We start from the raw sequence: 12,981 nt of genomic DNA on the forward strand, positions 1-12,981 counted from the left end.
GCAAGCCTCTGCAGCACTTTTCTCCAAAATGTATGGAAACAAAAAGGGACCAACCAGCAAAGTATAGCAACATTAGTGACAAGGGCCATAGTAGTTTAGTTTTGTGAGTTTTGTCAATTTTGTGCATGGACTGCGGTTGGGTTAGAGGTGTGTGGTGGGATGAGGTCATGTTTACTTCTCTTTTTCAGTTTTGTTCTTATATGAAGCACTTTGTGCTGCACTGTTTTGTATGAAAAGTGCTATTTCGATAAATTTGGATTTATCTGTTGATTGAAGGATGTGTGATTGTGGAGACAAAAAGGGTTGCTGTCTGGACTTTCGAGTTGCCAAGGCACCAGAATTTTAAACATTAATATTATATAACAAAAATCCAGTGAAATCATAAATACATTTTGTTTCATAGCAACAACAACAGAACTCTTCTGCACCAAAATTTTGGGTTATCTGATATTGTCCATAACCAAGAAATGTATGCATGCTGTCTAAATTGTAAAAAAAAAAATAAAAAATAAAAAATACATTAGAAATGTGCAGTTAAAGTGTTCTGGGGTTTACTTACAATTTCTAATGAACTGATTCCTTCTCTTAACACCTGCCATTTGAAATAGAGACACACTGTATTTTTCAACTTTTAATCTTTTTAAAATTACCTAGACACAGTTCTTTAAGAGACTTTCACATCTTTGTGAGACTCGAAAAGTACATGAGAAACATCAGTATTTTCCCACCAGCTGATTTGAATGGACCACTGGTGTTCTTAGTTTCACTTGAAACCACAGCTTTTAGTAAAAATGTGACTGAGGACCTAACATTTTCTTTTGCCTTTCTTTGTTCTTCCTTTTTTAGTTTATTTGAAAATTTGGTACCTTACTTTTTGTTGGGCCTGCTTTTAAACATTAAAAACATGTCTGTTGACTGTTTTCAAACATGGTGCTGTGAAAATGTATTTGCCCCCTTCCTAAATAATTTGCATATTTGTAACAATTAAATGTTTCAGATAATTAGACAAATCTTAAAATCAGACAAAGAAAACCAAAGTAATTACAAAATGCTGTTTTTAAATGATTATTTCATTTATTATGCAAAAAAAGCCACTGAAACCTACTGGCCCTATATGAAAAGTAATTGCCCCCTGTTGTTAAATCATAAATTAACTGATTAACCACATTTTTAGAAGCTGAGCTCAACTTCACTAGCCACACCCATGTGTGATTTCTGCCAGACCTGTTCAAGAAATCCCTTAAATAGAACCTGTCTAACAAAGCAAAGTAGGCTAAAAGGTCTAAACAAAAAGCAAAAAACAACAAAACAAAACAAAACACATCATGCCATGATCTAAGGATATTCAAAACAGATGAGAAGCAACTTCACTAACTTTCATCGGCCTGGAAGGGGTTACAAAGACATTTCTAATGAAATGTGAGAGAAATTATCCACAAATGGAGAAAACTTGGGAGTGGTGAACCTTCCTAGGAGTGGCCAACCCACCAAAATCACTCCAAAAGCATATCACAACTCATTTAGAAGGTTAAAAAAGAACCCAGAACAACATCTAAAGACAGTTAGCATTAACTTTCCTTTTTATCAAAACAAAAGACACATGGTCTTTTGGTCCGCTCATTTGCAGGTACTTTTTTTGTTTCATTGAGCTGTAGAGAGTTTTTATGACTTTCAACAAGAAAATGGGGGTTGTCCTATTTATTCACACTGAAACTTCAAAGTCCAATCGAGGCCTAGCTAACTTCAGCTCGGTTAAACCGTTATAATGCGTTTTTTCACGGGGACATCCTTATCAACCATGGAATCCATTAAATTGATGTTTTTGTCCTTATAAATATACGCCAGAATAATGTCTTCTCAACCTTTTTATTACATTGCATTTTTTTCATATTTTCCACCTGAAGCTACCAAGGGGAAGAGGGTGTTTCGATGTAATTGGTTGCACTAGTAACTAAGAACTTCAAGGCGAATCCGTCTCGGGGCAGAGGCACCAATTAAAACGTTAACTTTTACAACAAGCAGAAAATTCCACTTAACTCTTCACTACAGATCCCAGTTCAATTCTTTGCCTCCTGTATACTGCAAACGAACCGAAAGTTAAACCAAACTTCATTTTTTTCTGTTACTGGAGCTAGGTGAAATTCAAGTGATTGTATTCATCCCAGAGTGGCGCTGTAGCTACTTCAGCCCCTACTTGTCTGGCCCTTTAACTCTGACGTTTCAGTTTTCCTCCACGTTGGCCGCACATGCGCAGAGAGTGCGGTCACCTGCTGGAAATCTGAAGCGAACAAGGAAGTCTAGCTCTGAAGATTGGATGTCAGGCTAAAGGAAAACAAAATACATCTCAGCAGTGTAGTAGTCTTCTGCCGTCAGCTGTTTGCTCCATCGGCGTGACAAGATGTTTAAAAAACTGAAGCAGAGGATAAACGAGGAGCAGTCCCCACTGAGGAATGCGCAGTCACCACAGCAGGCCCAGGTTGGTTGTTGTACTGCTTGGAGCTAACTCAGTTAGCATAGCCTTATCTGTTTACACTGCTTTGGAAGCTAGCTGTCGAGTCGCGACAGCAAAAGTTACAGGTCGCGTTGAAATCGATTGTTTTGCGACATTATTTTTCGATTATTGTCGTATCCTCCTTAGCTGTCGGTTCGTTTTACATTTTGTCCTTTTGCTTTCTAAATATAAGCACCGTGCTAACTCTTTTAGTTGTCCAACTTAGCTGTCATCAATTGCTGCTCGTCAGACGTTCAAGTAGACTTCTACGCGGTAAATGTCGTTGTCCCAGGTGGACAAAAGCAACAATAGCCAGCCTAAGATTTGTTGTTGTCAATCATAACTGAGACTTCTTAATATAGACACTGAGTTTATAAGGGTGTGTCTGTTGTAATGTTGCTTGCATGGGCTGCAAATGGATGTCAGCTGGCTGCTTTTTTTGATGCATGCAAATCCTGTCCGTGCCCGGATGCCTCTATTGTAGGGTTGTCACAATATCAAATTTGTATTCTACAATAAGATTTGAGTAAAATGAAACGGTACACGTATCCTCACAAATACCAAGGCAACACAAATACAAACGAACCCCCTGCACATCGTCTAAATTGCACTGAAACGTTTGCTATGTTGCTTAGTTTTTGTGCTATTTAAACCATTGATTTTCTTTCTCGTTTTTCCTTAAACATATATATCTTCATACAACTGAAGATCTCAGCTTTTTTAAGTTTTGCACTTTTTAATACTACAGAACTTTACAATATGTACTGCATCTTGTACATGTGTTATGAAAAGATATTGAGATATTCAACAGAAATTCTTTGCAGAAGGGATACATCGATGCATCAGTTTAATATTGGTATCGGCCAATATTGACTCAAGAGCAAATGATGTGGCATGAACTTATGTCACTAGCTAATGGGTCCAGGATGAATAGGTGGAAATACAGTCATATGGTATCCCTGGATATTTTAAAATAGCCATGGCACTGATTTAATTACCATCCTGAAGACAGTGCTGTATTATGAGCATGTTTGTAATAAATGCCTGAAGTGTGTTAGTCCATTTCCAGCAGCAGCACCACTGCCTGTTTGTGGAAATTGGATGTTAATGATGAGTGAACTCCTGTTAATGATGTAGGCCTAATTTGTAGTGCGCTATTTAGTAGTGCATCATGGGCACTATGATGCATGGTATTTACTGAAGTCAATCTAAATTTTGATTAATTGTCCAGCTCAATTTAAGGCTTATTTTTTGCTGTTTAAAAGTATTGAACATTACACCATATTCCTTAATCCTGCCTAACAATACTTTTTGATTATTATTTCTCACATTACCTCTGGAAAGGAGGGGGGCATGGCGGGCACATATATGCCAGTATGCATGGAGGAAGAGGAAAAAGAGAATATTTTATTTGATCCTCCTTTCCTGATGCAAGTGTGAAAATGATACTTAACTATACATCACTTCCTGCTCCTCAGTAATAAATATCCTCGTTGTTTGAAGCATTTTGTCAAAGGATTGAATGAAACACCAGCAGAGGCACACTGTGTGCTCACTGTGCTTGTGCGTGCATGCTGGAAAGCACTTGGATCCTGCCCAATCCTAATGTCCAGTCAATTTAATGCTGGAATCTGGCACACCTAACTGCTGAACCGAAGAAGAAGTTTTTAACTGGGCAGAAGAAATCACCTGTTAAACAAACTCTGACCTTTTGCATGGTCAGACATTAGAGAAATATTTGGGTCTTACAGCCATAGAAGTAATGAAAAAAAATCATTGGTAATGGCATTGGCAATCAGCTTACATGTTATTTTTGACATTGGTATGTGTGTCAGCACTGAATTATACAATTAGCACATCTCTAAACTGGTTTCAGTGTTGGAGTCAAAGTAAATGCACTTTGCAGACTGTTCATCTGCTGCTGCCTGAGCTTGGTGGCAGGCTACTTTATTGAATACTGAATAAGTTCACCATTAACTTGCTGCCTTGGTTCAACCTTTCCTTATCTTTCAATGCAGTTTACCAGAGATCTCTAACTGCTGAATTATTTTGCTCTCCTGAAATTCAAGAAAAGATCAATTGGCATCTTTTGTAGCAGGAGGAGGCTGTTTCTCAGTATCTATGACCATTTAGTGAAATATTAGTCAAAGCTCTTAAAATGTCAGCAGTAACTTTTCTAACCCATCAGTATTTGTGCTGCTATCATAGCAGAAGACACTATCATACAATACTCATTTTAATGTAAACTGTAGGATCAGTAAGGGAAATCTAAGGGAAAATGGAATGTAATCAGCTTCAGCAGAACAATGAGGAAAGATTGGCAAAATTATTTTGTGGCAGAGATCTGAAAATATCAAACCTTGTAAATCAGTAAGTCACTGAGTGAGTAAATAAGTGTTCATTCACTTTTTAATGTTTTTCTTTTTAGAGAAAAGTAAAGAGAAAGTAAAGCATTGTCAAACACTACACAATCTGAGCTACTTTGCAATGCCTGTGCCTATTTTGGCCTTTAAAGTACATAAAACTGAATAACAAATGCATTAAACAGTACTTAACAATGAGTACTGTAATTTTGCTGCAGATTTCTGTCTAATAACCTTTAACACTCTTTATCGACTTTTACAGATGGGCGGTGGAGAGCGGCGCAGTAGCCAGACTCCCCCCTTGCATCAGGATGGCTCACCGTTACCCAGTGACAGAGAGGTGAGCGAGCTGTCAGCCTGTGTGACAGACATACCTTTAATATTTTTGAGCTGAAGCTGCAGTCTGCTGAGATGTCATGTTCCCTGTCAGCTTATTTTCTAATTTTCCCCTCAGAGCAATGTTTCTGTCAGTCCTTCAAATTCTGTCTATTGTTTTGTTCTGCTTTGTGTTCCTTTAATAACAAATCAGTGCATTTTGATTGCAGTGTCAAGCAAAAATACCACTGACCAAGTTGAGATTTTATTTTGAATCTACAAGGTATCAATCAATCTGAGTTAAAATATTGATTCTTTGTGCTGGACCTGCCAAACCTAGTTTGTATTTCATAAGTATAATTTCCTAAGTAGTACCTGTGTCATTTCAGACAACACATGCCGATCTGTCTCAACCTGGTCTTTATTATTTTATGAAAATGTATCAATGGGAATATATTTACAAATTATCTGTAATGTAAGCATCAGTGGTGTTATCTTATTATCTGCTTATTTAAGCTTACCCTTCATTTAATTGCATGTATTCTCTAATAGGACACCTAAGTGAATAAAGAACTCAACAGTGTGGCTCCAGAAGTAAATATCCCATTCATTGTCTCCATAGTTGATTTTATTATTAGCCATAATTTCACAACTATCCAGCATAGACTTACCTAAAGCTACCTGAGTGTGAAACGATTGTCTCTGCTCCTGTGATATATTGTCATATGGATCTTTAAAGATATTAATGGAGGATATGAATGGGGGGATTTACTTCCGGAGCCATTGAGACAGGCAGTTACTGTTGAGCTTATGTCAAATAACAATGAGGGTTTTTGATGGTCAGTTTAAAGAGAATTAACATAATTATTGTTGTTCTGTTTGGAAGTTTTGTGACATGAATGAAGTTCCTGCTAAAGCTCACCCAGAAGAAATTCCCACTCAGATGCATTAGGATTGGTATTTTTATGGCAGCGAGCTGACCATACTTCAGCATGTCTATGAATAATTGATGTATCCTCTTCTCCATGTTTTTTTTCTCTTGTGAGTTGTTGCAATATTTCCCCCTGTGTTCATGTGTGCATTTACACAAGGCGTTTTTGATTTCTTTCACCAAGGTTGTGAGGCACCGACTTTAACTGAAGGATGATGCAACGTCTGGTTAATGCGTTTTTTTTTTTTTTGCTCAGACATGGATGTTTACTGTCTTGGCTGTTTGATCTTCAGATCAAAACATTGGCTAAATTAAATATTTATGACAAGTTTCTACATTTTAACTCCGCAACCCCAAACTGGAGTAGTGACAGAGGCCCCTTTTGGTTAGGTTTCTATTCTCTAATGTCCCTCTAAGCCTAGAAACTTCTTTACATCACGGCATCTTTTTCACCTCACAAATCTTGAGAACTTTGACATCCCTGAGAGAGGTTATTTTGATTATTGGATGCTAATTAAATTATTTTACCTCTTAATATCAATGGCAACACTCAGGGATGCCAAACTGCAATTCATAACATAAATGTTTATTCAGTGTTTCACTTTCCCATTTTCTTATTTTTCTTCCTCTCCCATGTAGATGCTCTCTCTCTTTCTCTCCATCCATCTTTCTCTGCCTCTTCTGGACACTCCCTCGGCGCTGTTTCACTCTCATGGTGTTGTTTTTTCTCATTGCTCTCTGTGTTCCTCTCCTTTCCCCACCTTTCGTCCCGACACTGCACTGACGGGGTCAGATGCTGGCCGGGATGATAGCAGAGCCCGCTTTTCTCTCTGAGTATACTATCTTTGCTCTGGACCATTCAAAACGACCCAAAACGGCCCAGGTAGCCAGTGTGGTGAGTTTGTCCTCACTTCCTGTGTCTTCCTCCTCATCTTTCTCCTCCCTCTCTTCCTCCTCCTCCTGTTGCCCCGTTCCTTCCTTCCGTCTCCGCGCCTTTGGGGAATTGGTAGAAGACTGTGGCCCGAGCAGGGACAGCTTGTTCCCTGCTCTCTGTCTCCTGTTTCCTTTGGATTTAGCAACAAGAAGGCATCTCATATTTAGGCTAACCCTGCATCCAGTGGGAGTGATGGTTTAAACTGTGGGATAGAAGCTTTTGTGCTTTCTGCCATATGTTGGTGTACTGCCCTTCCCTTCAGTTGTCGTTATTTTATAGAACCCAGTATCGCCCCCATAGTCTGAAGGTATCCTTAGTTGCTTGCTTTACAGACCCTCAGCACCCTGTTTTCTTGTTTGATGGCCTTTGTCCCTTCTCCCCACAAGTCTGTTTATTTGGAGAGTTGACATCTTTCATTTTGGAAGCTATATGCAAACTTTTAAATCAGTTAAAATGTTGAATAGTTTGTAACTCTTCCAAGTAAACAAACAGACCAAATGTTGTGTAGATGCCCTTCTGGAGCTCAGGATCAAGAGGATGTTAGGGTAGTAACACTTCAGGGTAGGAACATTTCAGGTATTCATATGGGATAGAAGCCAATTTACTATTCATCTTTTTTTGTACTCTGTTTAAATCTTTGATGTTTTTCTGTGTGTTAGGTGTTGAGGTTTTAGCATTTCCAGTAATTCACACTGAATCTCTCAAAGTTTTTTTTTTTTTAATTTAAGCAAAAAATATTTTACATAAATAGAAAAAATGAACTTTGGAATCAGTTATGATCCGTTAATTATTTATCTATATGTTTATTTGATTAGGATCCCCACTAGCTGTACACTAGAGCAGTTCTCAACTGGTCGATCGAGGAGCCATTTTCAGAGGGCTGCCTGCCTGGAAAAAATGTGTGATGAAAAGTCTATGATGTGCTTTTATTTTTAAGTATATACCTACATCTCTTTGTTCGGTCACATCTTCTGTTACACCTCAAGTCCAAACTGCCTCATTTTTCTTTAAAAACATTTATCATTGAAATATTCAAGAAATTTGGGTCACAAGGGCTTGGTGGTGGGTCTTGTGACTAAACCAGTTGAGAACCATTACCCTTGAGCACAGCTGGTCTTCCTGGGTTCCACATTAAAAAGGAAAATATTTACAGGCGTATCAAATATACATTTAAAAACATAATAAAGCAGCACAGTCTGTACAAACTATCACTAAATAGTGTTGTTAGTTCTCACTCATACCAGAGTGGGCCATTTAGTAAAGAGTAAATATATGTTTGGGTCTTGTTCTCTGTTGCTTTGAAACTCTTTTTCCCCATCAGTACTAAAATATGTTTAAAGTATCCTGACACACCAGATAGGCTGTTTTCACATTTCCACAGCATGGGATATATTTCATGTTCATCAGGGAAACCTCCCATACAAAGTGTTTTGGACTTTTCAAAGGTGCCCAGAAGGTCACTGGATGAACCTTCTGTCTGTCTTATTGTTTGCGGGCCAATCAGACTGACGAGAGGTAGTGGACATTCGCAGCTCAAGTTGTTACCTGAGCTCGACAGGAGCTTCCATAATTATGAACGTTGGAGCTTGTTGGTGGATAGAACTCATGTTGAGGCCGATGAAGAGAAGAGCAAAACCATCTCTGCAAGAGAAGCTTTCGATGTGGCTCTTTACTCATTTCCATAAAGAAACACGGCCAACTTCTGATAAAACTGCTGCTTTACTAAAGCTACATCCGAGCAATGCTACACTGGCGGCAACCATTACTATCTCTTCAAGTACAACTAAACCCTGCCCGTAGCTATTGACTTATTCTCCTCCAATGACTAATTGGTCCAGTCCATTTTCAGACCTGGCGCGGTCCTTTCAGACTGGTGTTTTGCAAGATGGATTCTCCTGATGACAGACATAGAATCAGGCCAGTCCATCTGCTTTGCAAGGTTACTATTAAACTTAAAGTAATTAAAACAAATAATGCACAATAATTGACAGGATTTTTATAAACATTTTCCTTCATAGGACTTATATCTACAGCTCCTTTTTTTGCACTGGCAGCGCTTGTTTTCAATACAAAGCCAGTGTTGTCCAGCATTTACAGGGCTCAGCGCCATGAGTGGAGAAAAAAAAAAGGCTTTTGGCATCAGATGAAAATATTCTCAGTTTTGGAGCAGTGCTGTGCTTGTCAGTTTTCTTTCTTTCTTACAGTCTAGGCAAAATCAAGAAGTGGCAGAACTTCTGATAAAGACAGAAGAGAAACCTGTTTGACTGGGTTAAAGTTGCCAGGTCTACAGCCACTGCCTGCATCAGGACAGGATTCCTTTACTCTGTTTTCATGTTTTATTGGTGAAACTTCCTTGAATAAAAGAAATATGAAGCACACAGAGCTGTTTAAATAAATGTCACATATAGAATAACAATAACCATGGTGGGAAGCACTCTGAAACTTTTGGTTGAGAGGGTTGAGAGGACTAAGCTAAAAGCACCGACTTTAGGCACAGGCTCTTACTGATACTTTATCAAAAACAGACTGTAGAATCTGTTTGTAACTTATCCTTTTGATATCGAAGACTAGATCAAGCTACCTAGCCAGTTCATTTTTTCCTTTTATGGACAAGTCCATAATCTTTTCTTTGACAGCGGCATACAATGATTGGTCGGCATCACACTTGTACTGTTACCAGTCTGTTGGCCAAGACAGGACAAGATTTTTGTTGCATAGTCTGACATAGTGCCATGGCACAAGATGAAAAAACAAGTTGTCTTGCTTCGGCCATGATTGTGTTGCAGTGACAGACACAACATATGTCACTATCACCACTTGTAATCAAAGATAGGGTCTGTTTACACCTAGCAATAACATCGTTCCTGGATGCTCTAACAACAAGTGCATAATCTTAATGTTCAATGTGAACGTACCCCAAGTGCACCCTGTGGATGGATTAAGTCAGTCAGCTTAGGCCACACATGGAGGTGGTTAGGGATCCCTTTATCCTCATTGGTTTGGTAGAGCAAACATGTGTCCAAAGCAGCCTTAAGTACTAGCCCATCAACTGGGAGAACAATGCTGTCCCTCTGTCACCATGTTAAACCAGCAGGATCTGAATTTGCATGTGAGGCAGGGATGTCAAGTACACAATGGAAACGTATCGTTAATGCAAAGTGTAAACATCTTTGTCCTGTTCCATCAACATCCTATCCAATGTTATTGACATGTCCTCATTAAATATCACATGTTGAATCAAATTACAGCAATTCCATCAAATTCCAGTGCTCTTTGTTGATATTTTTCCAATTTATTTTGGAGATGAAAACCTGATTTACCAGCTACGTTTCTCCAGAGCTTTACTCGAGATATTTTTATGGGTTATGTTTCTTATTGATATAACATCAAGGCTATAAGTGTTGTCGTAATTTTAATTAGGAACAGCCGGATTTTGGATTTTGAGTAAATTTGTTTTGCCATTTGTTATTTGGGATAAGGGAAGTTGGTGTATGAGTTTGAATCACTAAAACACACTAGGGGAAAGGCTTTATTGGATGACAGTGGGATTGTAATAATATGACAGGTTTAGACTCTAATAAAGGATGATCTGTTTTGATGCTGTTATTCGTTTGTTTTTTGTTTGTTCATTTTTTAAAGCTTTATTAATGATTTTTTAGCCTTTATTAGATAGGGTTGTGAATAAAGTAAGAAATTGGGAGAAATTGTGAGTAAGTACATGCAAGTAAAAAGGCTGCAGGTCAGCTCAACTGAGCTGCCCACTTAGAGGGCTATTATTACAGTGACCACTATTGTTTTCCTTTTGTAAAAGTTACAAGCAGACTTTTGGGTACTGTATGAATTAAAAATATGTTTGTGAATATAGGATGCACGATCACATCATTAGCTTAGAAAGTTAATTATCAGTCTAAGCAGGTCTGAAAATTTCTGACAGTATTTTCAACCAATAAAATGACTATAAATATTAGCCCATGTAAGCTGTAAATATGAGCCTAAATCAGTTGTAATTTTTTGCCTGTATCAGCTGTAAAATGTAGCTTACATCAGCTGTAAATATTATATTGGCAGAAAATGTTAGCAATATAGGCTCTAATTGTTAGCTAAAATCAGCGATAAATATATCGGTTTTAATTGTTAGCTTATATCAGCTGTAAATATTGGCCTATATTATCTGTAAATGTTATCTTGTATCGGCTGTAAATATAAGCCCTTGTCAGCTGTAAATGTTAGCCTATATGAGCTATAAATGTTAACTTTCACCAGCTATGAATGTTAGCTTATATCAGGTATAAATAGCTTATATCAGCATTAAATGGTAGCTTATATCAGTTGTAAATGTTAGCCGTTATCGGCTATAAATGTTAGCTTGTATCAGCTGTAAATATGGACCATTATCAGCTGTAAATGTTAGCCTCTATTAGCTGTAAATGTTAGACTCTATCAGCTGTTAATGTTAGCATATATCATCTGTAAATATTGGCCTTTGTCAACAGTGCATATAGGCCTGTATTGGCTTATATTATTTTCTTAAAGTTACAAGCAGACTCCTGGACACTTTCTTGATTACAAAAATATTTTTCGCAACTATAGTGTGCATGATAATATCTGCTGAAATCACAATTGGCAGCTTTTCACTCATAAAGTTGATTATCTTTATTGGCAGGTATTACAATTACTGCCAGTATTTACAGCCAATGTATCCTCTTTAATATTAGCTACATTTATATATCAGTGTCCATAATGGTATTAACTAAAGTTAATGTCTAAATTTCAGTACAACACATATTGGCAAAATCCAGTATTGTGCATCCTTTTTGCCAACATAACAGTACTGAAGCATTTCAAATGTATTTTTCTAATTAATTTAAGCAACACTGTTAGCTTTCTGGTCTGAATCTGAGGATGGCAGCTTTTTGGTTAGTCCAGTGGTTCTCAACTGGCAAGTCCGAGCCCTAAATTGGGTCTTAGAGCTGTTTTCAGTCTGTCATGAATGTGTCTCAGGAAAACAGAAAATGTGGCATAATGTCTATGATGTGCAGAGGCGCTAAGCGGATAACATTTGTAAATGTTATTTTAACCCTTTTAGTCCTGATATTGTTTACATTTTGGTTGTTTTTTGAAAATCTCAACTTATTGATCACATTATCTTGGGATCATAAAACTAATATGTGAATTTCTTGAGTGTTCCATCGAGGTACCAAAAAAGGTTCACACTGTCTGCACAAAATAAATTATCCTTGTGTTAACTTAATGACGAGTAAGACGTTTTTATTAGCCCTAGGGCTGTCAAAGTTAATTGCATACATGGATATTAATTAAAGTTCACAATCAGTGCTTTTTTTGTTTTTTAAATAGCGGTCAATTGCATACTTTATTGTCCCTTTCAGCACACTTTGGTTAACCATTATTGTGTGTCCCTGCAGCTTCAGGTATGTAGTGTAAGACCACCACTGCTCCTTAATGTCTCATTTCAAAATCACAATCTTGCAGACTGCTCAGAGGACGAGTCATAAGTCATCTGCACCATGTGTTATTACACATTTACCTGTTTACTTTCCCCTATTTCCTTACCTTTTTTTGTGTTACGTTCATGTTAAAATCCTCAATCTACCATAAAAGCAGATCTGTGTCCAAACAGGGAGTTAATAACCCTTAGATTAAGACAGAAGAAAAATGACACAGCAACTGGTTTGAATGCAAAAGAGTGGAATTTTAAAATGCAGTAGTAAGGGTGTGATTAATCATGATTAACTACAGAAACCCTGAGATTAATCTTGATTTAGATGTTAATTTCTTTGCAGCCCTAGTTTTAACACTTAACTTACTGCAGTATTTTTTAGAGGAGTCATGTGATGTTGCTGTGATGTGTCTTATCAGCTGATTTCGTACAGGTTTGGTTATCCTGTCTGGTTTGACAGGACCTGCCATCCAGTATCTGTGAACCAGG

General features: G+C 37.7%; 1 protein-coding gene across 2 annotated transcripts in view; it reads left to right on the forward strand.

Annotated features, from left to right (window-relative positions):
* Positions 1-2,259: 2,259 nt before the first annotated feature.
* golga4 (golgin A4) overlaps positions 2,260-12,981 on the forward strand; it is a 44,892-nt gene continuing 34,170 nt past the window's right edge. The window contains exons 1-3 of one of the 2 annotated variants that reach the window (XM_041788857.1): positions 2,260-2,476; positions 5,117-5,194; positions 6,894-6,995. In XM_041788857.1, the coding sequence (XP_041644791.1) occupies positions 2,399-2,476; positions 5,117-5,194; positions 6,894-6,995 (258 nt within the window). In that variant the 5' untranslated portion in view covers positions 2,260-2,398. The remainder of the gene's footprint in view (positions 2,477-5,116; positions 5,195-6,893; positions 6,996-12,981) is intronic. The other variant, XM_041788858.1, reaches the window with a different exon arrangement.

The sequence above is a fragment of the Cheilinus undulatus genome, linkage group 6 (genome assembly GCF_018320785.1).
Source record: "Cheilinus undulatus linkage group 6, ASM1832078v1, whole genome shotgun sequence".
In the NCBI taxonomy this organism is placed as follows: Eukaryota; Metazoa; Chordata; class Actinopteri; order Labriformes; family Labridae; genus Cheilinus; species Cheilinus undulatus.